At 41.3% G+C, this 16,510-nt stretch overlaps 2 protein-coding genes across 6 annotated transcripts in view; one reads left to right on the plus strand and one right to left on the minus strand.

Moving 5' to 3' along the window:
- On the plus strand, positions 1-14,800 carry nadkb (NAD kinase b). Of its 5 annotated transcripts, XM_086272118.1 has the most exons (13): positions 1-294; positions 769-1,090; positions 1,746-2,039; positions 2,146-2,229; positions 2,888-3,017; positions 4,063-4,171; positions 5,298-5,383; positions 5,876-5,978; positions 6,059-6,234; positions 8,957-9,056; positions 9,180-9,337; positions 10,859-10,941; positions 11,036-14,800. In XM_086272118.1, the coding sequence occupies exons 3-13, from the start codon at positions 1,747-1,749 to the stop codon at positions 11,193-11,195; spliced, it is 1,482 nt and encodes a 493-aa protein (XP_086128244.1). In that variant the 5' UTR covers positions 1-294; positions 769-1,090; position 1,746; the 3' UTR covers positions 11,196-14,800. The 5 variants fall into 5 exon arrangements, with proteins under 5 accessions (XP_086128244.1, XP_086128245.1, XP_086128243.1 ...); XM_086272119.1 differs by lacking the exon at positions 769-1,090 and having other exon boundaries at positions 1-178; XM_086272117.1 differs by lacking the exon at positions 769-1,090 and having other exon boundaries at positions 2-294.
- sec62 (SEC62 homolog, preprotein translocation factor) overlaps positions 13,193-16,510 on the minus strand; it is a 15,217-nt gene continuing 11,899 nt past the window's right edge. Inside the window, exon 8 of the mRNA XM_086272121.1 lies at positions 13,193-16,116. Within this exon, the coding sequence (XP_086128247.1) occupies positions 15,581-16,116 (536 nt within the window). The 3' untranslated portion in view covers positions 13,193-15,580. The remainder of the gene's footprint in view (positions 16,117-16,510) is intronic.

A 16,510-nucleotide genomic window follows, 5' to 3' on the forward strand; every position in this document is an offset into this window, starting at 1 on the left:
CGCTGTCTGACAAACGGTGACGTCACCTCCCCGGTCACGCGCCGTTCTGTAACGTGCCAACTTGTACTCTTTGATAGCAGCGCTTCCGTTTTTAAAATACACGCTCGGTACCGTCTAAATATTCCCGAGCCGCGGTGAATTAGTAACGACATCTGCGCGTTCGCGTGTTTGTGACACAGTAAGGCTTCACTTTGTTAAGTTTCACTGCCGATCGGACCCGTTAGCCGGTTAGCCATTGCTAGGTAACGGTAGCTGTCAACAGATCAACGGCTCCAAAGCCGTTAGTCACGGCAGGTACTGAGGTGTTTGTGTGTCTATGTGTGTGTCTGTTAGTTTAATTTCTGCGAGCGCAATGTGTTATAAACGGACGGTTATGTCAGCCGAACTGGGCCCAAGGCCACTGCTGGAAAATGAGGGCTGAACAGAAAGTTGCACAGCTGTGTTTTCTTGACGTATATTTCACCGGTTAGGATGGAGAAGTCCATATGATTGAAATGATCAGTCATTATTTTTCTAATTAACCTGCAGTTGAACAGAGACGATTTATCAGTCAAGTAAAAATGTTTTATTTGTGATTTGTTAGGGTAATTTAGAGGTTTCAACCTCTGAGGTTGAAGGATTATCTGCTCACTAAATACATACATATACTGGTTTACTTTATCAGGCACATTTAAAAACAATTACGTTGTGGGACTCTTGAGCTTTTATAATTTATCATCATCATTATTATTATTATTTGGCCTTTAAATGTCTGTCTGTCTGGTATAGGCGTTGCTGTATAGGGTAGAGGATGGCACTAACAATAAGACAGGAGGCAGAGCTGAAGGTGTGAGGATTTTCATTGGGACTGACCAGGATGGACAGGATTAAAAAAAGAGTACATCAGAGGGACGGCTTAGGTTAAGTGGTTTAGAGACAAAGAGATGAGGCTGAGATGGTTTGGACATATGCAGAAGAGTGATAGTGGATATACTGGCCAAATTATGTTGAATGTGGAGCTGAACAGCGGAAGACCTCAGAGAAGATTCTGAGGACAGAGAAGGAAGCCATAGAAAGGGCTGATGTGACAGAGGAGGATACTAGGGACAGGGTGAGATGGAGGCTGATTATCTGCTGTGGTGACCTCTAAAGGGAGCAGCTGAAAGAAGTCTGGTATAGGCAAAGCTTCCTGTGGTCTATTCAACATGTCACAATCCTAGGACATGAAATGTATCATTTTATAAAACAATAAAAAGCAGCAAATCCTCCTCTTTGAGAAGCTGGAACCAAGTAATAAATAACGTAACAAAGCATTGGGTGATTTTTATTTCAAATAGTCAGGCATTGTCATTGTTTCCTTTTTGGGGGGGGGGGCTCTTAAGTATTTCAGTAATGAGTACCTCAAATCAATGAGTGCCTCCCACTTGATTGCCTCAGTCAGATTTCTTTGTTTATAAACCTTAAGAATTACAATTGAAGTGCACAGGAATTTGATGGACATTGGGAATTACTATATTGGAAAAGTATTTAAACTTAGGAGATCATGACTAGAAGATGAGCATGTATTTAAATGTTGGTAAAAATTAGACATTCCTTATGATATAATATGAGGACTCAAAAATGCCTGAAAAATTAATGTAATTTAAAATGTACTCCAAGATCTTGTGTCACCTGATTCCTGTGTTGTCAGATGTGAACTTTACTCAAGTTTGACTGATTTTTATAAGAAATCATCCAAACCCAGTATTTATGTTCCTTGATTGCAGGATGGAAAATTCAGAGACCAATCCTCCATCGAGGCCCCTAGCAGTGCCGGACAGAGCCATGTTGCGACCCTCCGCCCCGCTCGGTCAGATGTCAGAGTCACCCAGGGCCTCTAAGCACAGGGAGCACTCGTCCAAGTCACCAAGGAAACGACGGGATGGGAAGAGGTCGCAGCGACGGGGGGGCGATCATGAACAGCTGCTGTGGGAGATTGAGCGCCGGAGGTTGCCAGGCCAACACGAGCACTTGGAGCCCTGCAGTTCAGCAAGCGACACAGCGGAAAGTTCTCCTAAGAGGTTTGCACTGCAGGTTGCCAGCTGGTCCTTCGTGCCACTGGCACAGCTCTGCTGCTTGGGACATGAGGTGATGTTCTCTTGACTCCACTGTCTTTCCTTCTCACAGAAGAGCCCACTTTCTACATGGACCGTATCCAGCCACTCACTTCGGACCCAAAGCCTGCATTCTTCCCAACCCAACTTCAGTCATGTAAGCATGAGGGTGCTGAATGAGTCGGACTTTGTGTTTGTTAGGACATTGACACAGATGAGTTTGTGTAACTGAATGAGATAAGATAAATTTAGAATGCTGTGATTGGATATTACCTGAGATGGGAAGGCTTACAAAGTGGGCTACAGATAGTGATCGTCACCTGATCGTAAAGAGTTTCTTTGGCCTTGATTTGTGAACACGCATACAGACAGATTTACCTGCACAATGCCTGTTATCCGCCACACAAAGAAGAAGGGAGATAAAAGGTAAAGGGATGAGGAAAAGAGCATTTTATATATTCTTGTGTTTGGAATTTGACCCCAGCCTGTACAGACATGACCTCAACGTGACCGAGTCATTCATCACGGTTAATGAATGACTAGGCTCCTTGAGAATACTGAATCATATTTATTTAATTGAGAAGACATGGTATCAGTTGGATTTACTTCATTTGATGTCTGTCAGGATCAAAAGCAGACTGACCTAAACTATCAGTACAATGTGGTAGGGTTACGTTAAACTCATTTAAATATATTATATGTGTTCATTTCTTCTTTTTTGTGTGTGTTTTATAACCTGCCGCGGAGAGACGGCGTTTGTAGTTTTAGGTGTTTGTTTATTCACTTGTTTCTCTATGTCTGTGTCCGTGTCCCAGGCACATCCAAGACCCAGCCAGCCAGAGGCTCACCTGGAACAAACCTCCAGTGAATGTGCTCGTCATCAGGAAAATCAGAGATGAGAGCCTGGCTGAACCTTTCAAAGAGCTCTGCAGGTTTCTAGTAGAGGTACAGGACCCAGCGTTTATAGTGTCATACAGTCGATAATGTACTGCACTCCCATTTTCCACAACAATAAAACTACTGACACTGATTATGTTATTTCTGCTGTTAAGAGTATGTTAGTCAGGCAGCGATCAGACAGTTTTCAAAGTTCATGTGTCAGCGAGATAAAAGCTTCGATGCTAGGCTGCTGAGTTAGAGCATCCCCAAAATGGCAGGTGTTTTGGGATAGTTTGAGTTGAGGGTCTACAGGTAACCTGGGGCAAAAAGGACAAAGGCACCCGAAGCTTACTGATGTTTGTGGTCAGGGAAAGCTTGCCTGCATGGTCCAGCCCTACATAAGAGCTGCTAAAGAACAAATTAATACTGACGGATCACACAGGGCGGCACAGACTGCTCTGAGTGCCACGAAAGAAGGTGGCCTGGTCTGATTAAATTATCTTTTATATCCAGCGGACACTACCATGTGTCTGTGTTTTACCAGGACAACAGACTGTGTTTGTTTGTTTTTCTTTCAGAGAAGACAGACTTTTCTTTTTAACAACAAGTATCTCCAAAATTGGGCAACATACATAAATTAATAACAAAAAATAGGCCAGAACAAAAGTAGAGTTTGGGCTGAGCCGTCTCTTTAAAAAGTGATTTCACTTCAGTTTTGTCTGTTGGCGAGTTGTAAACTTCACCCATGTACCTACTGAGAAACATGGCAAAGAACCAAGTGTACACTGACACACTTGTAGACCTTAAGAGCAACAAATAATCATAAAGAAGAATGCAGGAAAGCGTCCAGACATGTAAGTTATAGTCTCGTTTCAAGCAGTTACAACACCTTGTGACCAGATGTTTGTTTTAAAAAAACAAAAAAAAAAGCTGTACTTTGTGAAACCAGACGGTCGGTGTTGGACAGTGAATCCACATATTTGCATTCCATACAGGTGCTATCACTAAGCTAGCTACATGTGTTTGGCACATGTTTAACGTTATTTTGAAAGGCTTACACTTAAGAGATGTCTGTGTGTGTTTTGGCTGTTGTTGTGCGTTTTTGTGTCAGGAGAAGCAGATGATGGTGTACGTGGAGCGCAGGGTCGCAGATGACGCCACGCTGTCGAAGGACGAGGCGTTCGGCTCAATCCGTAATCAGCTCTGCACCTTCAGAGAGGGTGAGACCCAAAGCAACACAAAACTTGACCATTAGAAGACCAGATATTTGTGTTTAGTAAAAGGTGCAATCTTTTGATGTTTATTCTTCAGTAAAAGTGTAAAAATGGCAAAGATGAAGTGTTGAATTATTGATTATGTTACCCTAAGCGCTATTCTATTTCTACTCTTAAGATGACCACATCAGCAATGCAAAGAACTTGCTGAACTTACAGTTTTCCTTTCAGAATGATTACATATTTAAAATTATTTACATTCATTTTTCATTATTTCCTGTGTTTCTGTTTAAAAAAAAAAAAAGGGTACTGGAGATGTGTTAAAAAAAACATGTATAACAATGTGTTGTTTCTATTGCATTTCATCTTCTTTTTATAGTATAACTAAATGATCTTTATTTATAAAGTCATCCTTCAAACCAAGATAAAGAGCAGCTTTGCTAAATTTTCTTTCCTGATCTGTTTTTTGTTGGGTTTATTAAATTGTTTCCATTAACTACATTAGCTACAGCCGAAGTAGTGTTGTCAGTGTTGGGTTTTTCTGTTTATTTGTGCTTTGCATCTTTTTGTTCCTATAGCTCTTTAGTCTCATTGTCCCTACTTCATGTAGGTTTTTATCTGAAAGACCTGCCCAGGGTGTACCCCACCTCTTGCCCTGTGACAGCTATGATAGGCTCCAGCGCTCGGATCTTATATTGTAGTACTTTAAAGGATGTGTCGTTGTTTGTTAAATAAGCGTGTTCAGTTTTAAGAGTTGCTATCAGAGAGAGGATGTTGCATGTTTGAACCACTGCTCTGTTTTCCTAGTTAATGTTGTGTTGGATCAGTACCTCACTACATATGGTGGCTGTTTCCTTGTCATTCATGTTATTGGATGCTCCCATGCAGCATTTTTTCCCAATGTGTTTTTCTATTAAAAACACTTAAACTGCCATTAATGAAATATTCTGACAATCTGTGTTGTGACTGTTATAAAGTAGTGCAAAAGGTGAAACTTTAATAAGGGATCCTGAGTATTGAGTAAATATGATGAAAGATGTTGGCAGTGTCTGATGAGGGGGAAATCTTTTAATGGCTCATGCTTGAAGTAACATTGTTGTATTTTTTAAGCACTTACTTTGTGTGACGTCAGGTTATGATGATATATCCGACTGCATCGATCTCATCATTTGTCTGGGTGGCGACGGGACTTTGCTTTACGCCTCTTCGCTCTTCCAGGTATTGTGATTTTTTTTTTTTTCTTTTTTCTTTTTCTAAATGTCAGAAAACCTTATTGACGTTAGCCAAGACCTTTGTAGCGGTGACATAAAAGAAAAAAAAAGCGAGTTTTACATTTTCCACTGTTTCTATTTTAATGTAGCGTTTTTAACCCTGGTGAGTAATTTATGACTGTTGCTCCTTCATGTTACAGACTCAGAATAGCAAAATGAATCACATCAAAGACACACTGTGTTTTAGAAGTTGCCGTGTGTGTAATATTATAACAGATGTTCATTTTGCATTGTAATTGCATTATAACCATAACAAATCTTTCAGATTCCTTCTCTTCTGAATTAATGTTTGTTTAAAATATAAAAAGAAATGCTTGGACTTGAATATTTAATTACAGTTTTCCTGTCGATGAGCTTTTCAAAGTATAGGTTGGATCATTTCTATTGTTCTGAGTTGGTTTTAATTTTTACATAATGACGTGCCTTCTCTTTTCCGCAGGGAAGTGTCCCTCCAGTCATGGCATTCCACCTTGGCTCTCTGGGCTTTCTGACACCGTTCAAGTTTGAGTCATACAAGACTGAAGTAGCCAAAGTGTTTGAAGGTAAACTGCAGCTCTTTCTGGATAATAATAGTTTCATTGGAAACTTTTTACCTGATCGGCAATTTTTGGGGGACTTTCAGGCAACGCAGCAATCACTCTGCGCAGTCGTCTGAAGGTGAAGGTGGTGAAGGACATGCTTCAGAGAACAGGAGAGCAGCCGTACAGCGGAGGGCCACAACAACAGCCGGAGCACAATGGACTCCTTCCTCATGGACACACCAACACTGATGCTGGCAGGGTCACCCTGCAGCTACAGGTTTGTTAAAATGGTCAGTGAGAATATCAGCTGCTGGACTGTTTACGCCCCAAAAATAAGCTTGTTGGCTTTTGTGTTCTTGTTTAGAAGCTGAGGTGGATTGTACGTCATTCTGATGATCAGATCATCAGATTAATGGTTGGACAATTCTCAAGATAAACATAAATGTAGATTACAGGCTGGAACTTTTTCATGATTTTGAAGAATAATTTTAGGAATTTAGTAGGTGGATAGAATGAGCTTTTCTGTTCTTATGAAGCACTCAGTTCCTACAGCACAGGTCACATTTACCCATTCACAGTCAACCCTTCTGGGGTTTCTGGTGTGAAGAAAGTGTGCAGCTGTCAGGCAACAGATGAAACTCTTGTGGCTAGCTTGAAGACACATGGCTGATGCAAACTTTTATTCACGCGGTTATCAGTGCCACTAAATGATAAATTAAAATATTATAATGAGGGCAAGGGTTACAAACCTTCATTGAACGACCTAACAGTTTGATGTCAAAGAGAGTGAAAAAACAGTGTCAGGGCAGGAGAGAAGCATCTGTTAATTAGCTGATTGCTTCGTTGCGTCCCTCAGCTGTTTGTGTACTTTGGAGACAGATGCGCTGAGTTTTCAGTTTACTTTTTCACAGTCATGGCTCCTTTGAATTTATCAGGGTGTCTGTGAGTCTCAAAATGTCTTAAATATACAATTACCAGTAAAAGCCCTTAAATGTATTTCCAGTATGCTGTTTACACACTTTTATCACTCAGTGTGACTGCATCTTTAATGCTGCGTCTGATAGTTTGACTAACCTTTTCAGGCAGGTTTTACCTGTGTAAAAGGCTGATAAAATACTTTATCTAACTGAACACACACTTAAAAGAAATCTTAAAACACAAACCACCTAAGGTTTTTGTGGGAAACCCTGAAGATGATGATGATGATAGGGTTACCAGCCAATCAGCCTGCAAAAAAACAACAGTATGTTGAAGGATTTCAAAATTAGGACTTCTGAAAATGTGAGACTATGTATGAAAATGAATTCTTAAACAGTACTTTTGTTAAACCTTTTAAGTTAAAACTGAAAGTCTACATTCCAGTCACAACCTGATTATTTGATTTAAAATCCAGTTAACTCTCTAAAAGCCTTAGGTTTAACTTTTGTACCTGAGATCATTGAGATGCCAAGGAAAGCACCACAACCATGTTGCTGTTTCCTTGCGGGTCTCTAAAATGCAGTCCTTTTTAAATCTATCATATGATTAATCTCTCTGAGGTCCTTTAGATTCAGCAGCTGGGACCTCTTAGTTCCCAGTTAAGTTCCTGTGGTTCCTTAGTTCCTGTAAATATTTGGGCTCATGGGACTGCAGTTTGGCCTCCTTGTTAATTCCCGATCACACTCCTGCACGCCATTAAGATGATGGAACCTGACTGTGTGTGTATGTGTGTGTAGTCTAGGGCTCAGTGAGGGATCATCAGCTTGGTTGCCATGGCAACAGTCATAATAAAGCTGCTCGGGAGAGAAATTCGGATGTTATGAATGTTTGTTGAGCCAGTTTCCAAGGATACTGTGGCGTCAACAGTGGAGTCAGTGCCGAATGGATATTTAATGATTCCTGACGTTCTCGGTTTGACACACTGTGTAACTAGCGAACACGACACACACACATAGCCTCTCTCTCTAAGCACAGCCCTCTCCTTAGTCCTCTCACCCCCCTGGAGTTTTTAGGCTCATCGATAAAAGACAGTGACGGATTGTTCTGATCCCTGAGCTTCAGTTTGACCTCACATTACATCATGTCTGCTTGCACCCAGCAGGATGTTTGCGTTGTGCTCAGCTGACGTCAGTATATCTGTCAGACATCACAACACGGCGCTGCAGCAGGCTGTGAGACTCACTGAAGTGTGGAACATGATTTGTTTGCAGTCAGTCTGCTTGTACTTTTTTCTTTCTGTAATGTACTAGTTTATTGTTTTATGGAGTACACTGAGCAGATTTAAGGCTGTCTTCAGGGAACACATGGATATGTTATTCTGTGTTTTACTGCTCAATGGGTGTGGAGTTTATTTACAATTTACATGACAACCAGTTTGTTTATTAGACCTTCATCTCCAACCAGAGGCTTCCTTTTATTAGATTTGCTTGTTTGAGTGTTTGGTGGAAAAATCAACCAGATATTTTGCTGAAATTTTAGTGCCAACTTAAAAGGACAAACTGATTTAATTTTGTTGTAAATAGCACCACCATGTGGATATTAACAGCATGACACTCTGGCAAGTTCATACAATCTTTTCTGCTGTCTCCATACAGTCTATATACAGTTTCCTTGATCTGTAAAATCACAACCATTGCTACAGTTTTATTTTTTAACTGTGTTTTAGTGAGCCCGAGCTAAAGACATTTATTTGCTTTTTCATTTTACTGCACTAAATTCACATTTATAGATAACTGCTCATATTAACTCATTCACTGCCAGCCATTGGCAGTGAATGAGTTAAACCCATTGACTCATTCACTGCAATTGACGGCTATAGACGTCAATGGCAGTGAATGAGTTAAGTATGTGTCATTTGGTCAAAAGATGGCACTGCAGTTGCATATTTTGGGTCTTCAGTATTCGGAGAGAGGATTTATATCCTTTCTAAGAACATGGCAGAGTTCCCTAGGCCTTCTGATCTTATCTATTGTGTGTGTGTGTGTGTGTGTGTGTGTGTGTGTGTACACGTACATGTGCAGGTGTTGAATGAGGTGGTGGTGGATCGAGGACCCTCCTCCTACCTGTCCAACGTGGACTTGTACCTTGATGGACGACTCATCACCTCAGTGCAGGGAGACGGTGGGTCTGTGCTTCTTCCAGAGCACTGATTCGGTTTCTACTAGAGCTGAAACAAAGTGTTTGTGTACAAATAAACTCAAAGGCAAATGTTATAAACTGCCTCCATCTCACTCTGTTCTCCAGGTTTGATCGTGTCCACACCTACAGGCAGCACGGCGTACGCGGCTGCAGCAGGAGCTTCTATGATCCATCCCAATGTCCCCGCCATCATGGTCACTCCCATTTGCCCCCACTCGCTCTCTTTCAGGCCCATCGTGGTTCCTGCTGGGGTGGAGCTCATGGTAAGGAGGAGGTTGGAAACATCTTTATTGTGTTTTGTATATATTAAATGTTCTCTCAGTGCTGACGGAAGGAAAAAACTAAATCATATTTAAATGTTGCCAAACAACAATTATGAATCTAACATAATCTATAGAAGTCCATATTGCTAGAAATCCAGCATCTTTTTCCCCCCACACAACAGTGCGCTTTCACACCACACTAATAGCCCAAACTCACTCACTGTATTCACCTTGAGCCAAAATAACGTGAAAAGAGCCATCAACACGATCTGCCAACACAGTATAAAGGATGCAGCTGCCATGAGATCAGCTACTGGTTAGTGAAGTCCCATTTTGAAGCCTATATTTTAGTGTTTTCACCATTGCTACCTTGGCTTAAAATAAACAAAACCAAAAGATGAACAGAGGAATGGTCGCATCTGACTGTGCAGCTGTTCGCACATACGCTAATGACATGTCAGTCACAAGTCACCAGCCAATGAGTGTACTACAGATAATCCTCCTCTCTGAAACATGGTATCACCAAGATTTACAAAATAGACCTTTGGGCAAGATGATGAACCCCAAGTTGTTCTCTGATCCGACCAGAGAGTGAGTGTGTGAATCTTAGATAGGAAAAAAAGTGCTTCTATGAATGGGGGAATGAGGCATGGTTTATAAAACAAGTACAGTAGAAAAAAGCTATAAAAGAACCAGTCCATGTACTATTTAGTGGCCGCCCCCCAACCCAGCTCAGACTGTGTCTTATGGGCACAACAAATGTGCGTGTCTAACCTTACTGCACAAGAAGATCTGTTCCAAACGTGTACCACCATTCTACACAACTTAATTAGTTCTGATTGGATTTCGTCTCAACAGACTATCTTCAGCTCATTCATAAAAGTGTCGGTACATTTCATCATAGCTTTTGTCCTCGTGCATTAGTTTTTATTTAGCTATTGTTTTGTTTTTGTCAGAAGAAAAGGCCATTGATGAAATGTATTGGTCAGTGACATTAACACTGGTCTGGAGGCATCTACAAACAAACACCAGGTAACCTAACATGCAAGTCTTTGGACTGTTAGAGAAAACCCACAATCCTCCGGGTACCAGGTCAGGCGGTTCGAACGAGCAAGCTTCTTGCTGTGAGGCTGGTGGTCTGTCCATCACTTTATTACAGGCTTAAATATCTTAATTAAATTTTTACCCCACCGTTGTGGAATAACTCCAGTAACCCTCTTACTTATACCAGCTCTAACAAGGGTTTGAATGAGAAATATTGGATACATTTCATAAAATTGTTCCTGTCAGCCGCTCTGAATTATAGTCACTTTGTTTTATCTGGTAACAACAGCAGTTTTTGCATTGGTGCTTTGGTTCATGGCCAGATGCTCACAAAATGAGTGACGTGCCCTTTGTTCTCATCCGTAAGTTTGTCAGTGCTGGTTAGAAAATGCTTTAAAAGTAAAATGGAGCTGCTCGCCTGGCTGATGTTGTTTTAACTCTAACACTGACAGTCTGTCCTCGCCTTCCTTGAAACAGATCACGTTGTCCCCTGATGCCAGGAACACTGCCTGGGTGTCGTTTGATGGCAGGAAGAGGCAGGAGATCCAGCACGGAGACTGGTAAGCACAAGTGTCGACGTCTGTAACAGATTCACTACAAATACTTTTTTCCTCAGTTTTAAGATGATTCTTCCGTCTGTTCTTCTACCCACAGTATTAAGATCACGACCTCCTGTTATCCGGTGCCATCGATCTGTTGTCACGACCTGGTGTATGACTGGTTTGAAAGTCTGGCTCAGTGTTTGCACTGGAACGTACGCAAGAGGCAGGCCCGACTCGCAGACACCTCTGACTCGTCAGACACAGAAAACTGACTGGTATTGTTGGGGTTCAAAGACATTCACCTGAAGCTCTCTGCAGCAGCCCGGAGAGAACGAAGGGATCAGGTTTGTTCAGAGACGAACTGAGGAATCGTCTGCAACCAAATCAGCGTCAAATCAGCGGTGCACAGTGATCATTTGCACCCCAAGTCATCAATGCATTACAGTCCAGTGAATACACACTGTAGTTTATGTGTATCTTCCAGAAAGAAAGCATGTTTCATCTTACCCGGGAATGGAAAAAAAAAAATCTTAACAATTGCATGATGATGACCACCCGAAGCTCCTCATGAGTACTAAACAATCATCAATGATAAGTGTAAGAGTGCTAGATGTTAGCGACATAAACGTAGAGATACACTGAAAGCTGAAATGAAGCAAACATACTCTTTGTACTCAACCTTTAAATGTACATTTGTAAATACAAGAATCTAGGATTAATTTATTTAACGTCATATTTATGTAATATCTGAATATTTTCAGGACAGGAGTTTGAAGCAAGTTTAAGAAAACAGTCGACTTAAAATGAAATTTCTATCACGGAGTAAACCAAAGACGACTGTATGTGATTGTTTTCTACTTTATGAACGTCTTGTGGAGTTCACGGCCTACTTTCTGTTCTCACCGTAAAACACTTCATGTTTCAGCTGCCTTACAAACTTCTCAGCCTGAGTTATAATGCAAGTCAGATTTCTGTGTCGCCGTCGTTATCAACAGATTGTGAAATGATTAAAAGATGTAGCAGGAGCCAAACTTAAAAATAAAGAAAAAACAAACTTTTTTTTCCTTTTTTCATCTTTATGTGAACCCAAACTCTCCCTTCATCAAATCAGTTTTTTTTTTTTAGCTCTTATGAGAAAACTAGTAGTTCTAGTTAGCCAGTAAAAATCATTCAATAAGCACATTTTCTACAATTACGTGTCATTCACTGCTGTTTCTCTGGACTGATGTTAGCACTGCTGCTGTTTTTAGATGTAAGTCTTGCCATGTTTGCTTCACGTTTTGGTGCGCTGCACACAGTGAGCCAGGTATTTAAAATTAATTGTCAGGAAGTGGGTTAAAGCGCAGGTAAGCAAATTAATGGAAGCATGTCTCACCCCAACCGGTTGCAGCAGATGGCCCCGCCCCTCCCTGAGCCTGGTTCTGCCGGAGGTTTCTTCCTTTTAAAAGGGAGTTTTTCCTTTTCCACTGTCACCAAAGTGCTTGCTCATAGGGGGTCATATGATTGTTGGGTTTTTCTCTGTATCTATGAAGCGCCTTGAGGTGACTTTTGTTGTGATTTGGCGCTATATAAATAAAATTGAATGTTTGTGGCACTGAAATAGAAATTTGTTTATCTTAAAATTTTGACTTGTTCAGTAGGTAAGATCAAATTTGGTATACCTCAAAATTTCAACTTTGTTCTGCCTGACTTTTTTTTTTTTAATTCAAAGGCAGAAACAAGCTTTCATACAAATCTGATGATTGGGTGAAGATTTGGTGTGGTGTGGCCAAAAACACCTTGTATTTTTTTAATGTGCTAGAGCGTGCTGGCACGTACAATCAGATTAGGTCCTTTCAGGTCTCTCTTAGAAGATTCATGGCAGGACCGAAGAAGTTTGATCCTTGGGAATGCAGTCCCTCTTTGGGTTTGGAAATTCTGGAATCTGTGAAAAAAAAAGCCATTCTGTCCCTGATTTGTAGTGCTTACTCGCTCCAATGATACTTGACACAAAGGTCAGGTAGTTTGAGGGATAAGTTGAGTTGGAGTCACACATTCAAACGAGTGGCCAGAGCAGGACATTGAAGAAATAATCCCACAAAAATCCCCCACTGCCCTATAATCTGTCCAGAAGTCAAAAGATCTTGAAGAGAGAAGAGATGGGCTAAACTAAAACATTTTAAATTAATCAGTGCCTTTGCTACATGTATTGCAAATATTTGTGGGGGAAAAAATTAATTTGTTTTTGGTGGTCACAGATCTAATATTAGAAACAAAATCACAGTGCTCATTGTGCTTTCTATATTTTTATTGCAATGATAAGATACATATATACTTCCAGACATCCAATTTTATTAAATTATACTCCAATATTGCAGGAGACAGTCTTGAGAATGATATCAATCCAAATGTGGACAACTAGGTGATCAAAAGACACTTTTTTTTTTTGTTTTGACCACAGATAAAACATGGAGGTTTTACAGTTTTTTTTCCACTTTCATTATTTCTCCCGGAAATGCGTGATGAGAAGCAGCAGCAGCATAGAGTAATACTACAATATACAACAGACCGATACTGTGCAACAGTCAAGAACAACTGGGAGAATCTTTTTTCCCCTGCTCTCTCTTTTGTGAAATATTTATGCCAATATTCAGAGAACAGCCACTGACACACTGGCAACTCAGGAAGGGGAAAAAAAAAAAAGACACTACCCCTTCTGGGGAAGAAAAAAAAAACCACATAAACAAGACGACATCGTGGTCATTAGAGCGCTAAATGGAAGTACAGCAGACAAAGCAACAAACTACAAAGGCTAGAGGAGAAACTAAAAGAGTTGTAGAGAAAGCTGTGTGGATTATTTTAAAATATTACTTCATCAGAGTGTGTGGGGAACCGGCAGGTCACTGTTAGTGTTACGCAAACCTCAAGTTAATGACTGACCACTGTTTGTGAGACACATGGCACCACACAACTAACCCACCGTGTCACAAGTTCAACAGTTTTGTGGCAAATGTATTTAAAAAAAAAAAAAGACAGATAAAAATGCTGATATCTAATAGACTCCCACTGTTGTTACCTTTAAATAATGAGTACACTTTATGATCATATTAAAAACAAAAATAGATACTCTGGGGATTAAAGTTACACCTCCTACAGAAAAGCAGGGGCAAACTTTGATTCTTAGACTGAGTAAATGCATATATCTGATATATCAATAGAATCCATTTATAAATGATACATTTCTATTTTATATTCTGAAATAAACTTCTCGCTATGACTAAAAACAGCATCTAAGACATTTCTAGCCAGAAGATAATGTGAAGGAACAGCTTGGACCACGGTTAGTGGCACCACAGCCGCCAGCTGGATTCACAAAGCGACGCCCGCCAACTGCTGTGTGGCGGCTTGTGCGAGACGAGACGGGGACCGACATGGTTGGAGTCTAGTGCAAATGCCTTTAAACGGTTTCATTGAGACCAACAAGTCTTTGTTTAGCTGCACACTAACGACAACCGTGCTGTGCTTTTTCTCTGTGAAAGTTGTGTTGAGTTTGACAGGACAGTAACAAAACTAATTGACCCGAACACGCCTTGCGCTCAGCTCTCCCTCTTAAAGCGTGCGTCGTCGTGAGCTGTGTTTGGCACTAGAGTTTGCGTAACATTATTATCTGGTTCTGTTTGCAAATGAATGAGCCGACTCTACCTCTCCTTGCTTTAGTTGTACAGCAAATGTTGCAATTTTTGTTTTTAGTGAAGTAGGCCCTGCATCCCAGTTGCTCACACTAACTGTTAAAGATGAGTCCCACATTATTAAACATGAACTAGAAGTACTTCACACAGTGTGTACAGGATTGCACTATGATCATAAGCCATTAAAAAAAAAAAAAAAAAACTGAAAATAGCAAGTACCTCAAAGAGCTGAACGCTCTGCTGTCCAGAAGCTCCATCCAGCCACATTATAGTTGATTTGCTTATTTTTTTCTTTTGAGTAAACTACAGGTTTTGGTCCATCTGGTGAGGTTCAGGTTTCAAAGCTGACCCGCTGGTCATTTTGCTGCCTGAGAAAGCTATCAGACTTGCCGCTCCTGGCACAGCTGGCTTGCTAAATTACCACAAAATGTGAGAGAACAGTGGCTTCCTGGCTTTCTCCAGAACTACCGTGGATTATACCGACAATACAGAGCTCCTATGACAAAAAGGTGGCCAAAAAACAGAACGTGTTTTATTTACTGGTCAGTTTAATTCTTTAATTCTTTAAACTCATACCTACTCTAGGTCTGACCTCACATACAAAACATCCAAATGAATCCATTGATGGGATATAAATAAGAGACATTGGTTTGAACTGACACAAAGAAAAAGAAAAAAGTGGAGGAGGTCTGGTCTGATGGATTCCTCAGGCAAATGTGTCCGGTGGCAGTTTCATTTATACATAAATAACATTTGGGTGGGAGGAAACGGATCCACCGTAAGGCTTCTTTTTAAACATTGTTTCCCCATTGTTGTGGGTGTTAACTTTTCAGTGTTGCGTCTATCTCGGTACTTTAGTGGAAGATCTCAACAACAAGAGATGGAACCTCTCTGCAGCCTCAGAGAGGCCGGACCAGCAGGTCCTGGGATCACAGCAGGGAGGGAGGGAAGGACAGAGAGAAGTAGAGAGTGATGGGATTGGAAGAAGTTTATGTTTGAGCAGTCTGAGGTTTAGTCTCACTCACAAACCGTTCTTTCCTTTCTTGTGTCTCTTCATCTTCCTCTTCTTCCTCCTCCTCCTCCGTGTGCTGCTCCAGCTCCTCCCTGGTGATCATCTCAAAGTCGTTTCCGTTGCTGTGCTGTGAGCCTTCATCCTCTCGGCGGTCGCTGTCTGTGTCTGACTGGCGTTCCTCCGTTCCTTCCCCTTCCGCTTCCTTCCCCTCCTCCCGCCCTACCTCTTTACTCTCCTCTTCATCCTCCTCCTCTTCCTCGTAGCCATCCTTCTTTTCACTGTCCGACTTCTCGTCGCTGTCTGACTTCTGAGCCTTGGTGGAAGTGCCGCCGTCCTTCTCGTCTGACTTGTCTGTGCCCTTCTTCTCGCTGCCTCGAGGTCCCTTGTATTCATGGGTGTAGAGCGGCCTGAACGAGTCGATGAAACCAACGTCTGCTGTCAGGTTGGGCAGGAACCAGAAGTGATGGCGCCCGCCAGTCACCAGCCAGATAATGAGGAAGAGAATGCAGCGAGCTGAGGAGACAGGAACCAAGCAGTGAGATAAACTTAACACACACCTGGCATCAAAAAGTGGAGGAGAAAGAGAGACCATATTTCTCCCACATTAGCTTCTCATCACTGGCTCCCTGTTAAAACCACAATTTAAAGTCCTTCTCCTCATACAGTCCTGAATGATCAGGCCTGATCTTATCTTAAAGACCTCACAGTATCATATTAACCTAATGAGACACTGTTCTCAGACTGCAGGCTTAAGCTGTGTCCACACTGAAAGCTGACAGCTGGTTGCTTGCAGACACACCAGGCTACGGTTGCCTAGGCAACCCTATATTCTATTTACTAACAGGCTATATGACCATTTACAGTATTCTGCGCTCTCATTGGTAGTTGCCTCAATCAGTCTCCTGGA

The sequence above is a fragment of the Aulonocara sp. 'chitande type north' Nkhata Bay genome, linkage group LG18 (assembly GCF_057382095.1).
Source record: "Aulonocara sp. 'chitande type north' Nkhata Bay isolate Kocher_YH1m ecotype deep benthic linkage group LG18, A_spYH_male_GT1.1, whole genome shotgun sequence".
Lineage (NCBI taxonomy): Eukaryota > Metazoa > Chordata > Actinopteri > Cichliformes > Cichlidae > Aulonocara > Aulonocara sp. 'chitande type north' Nkhata Bay.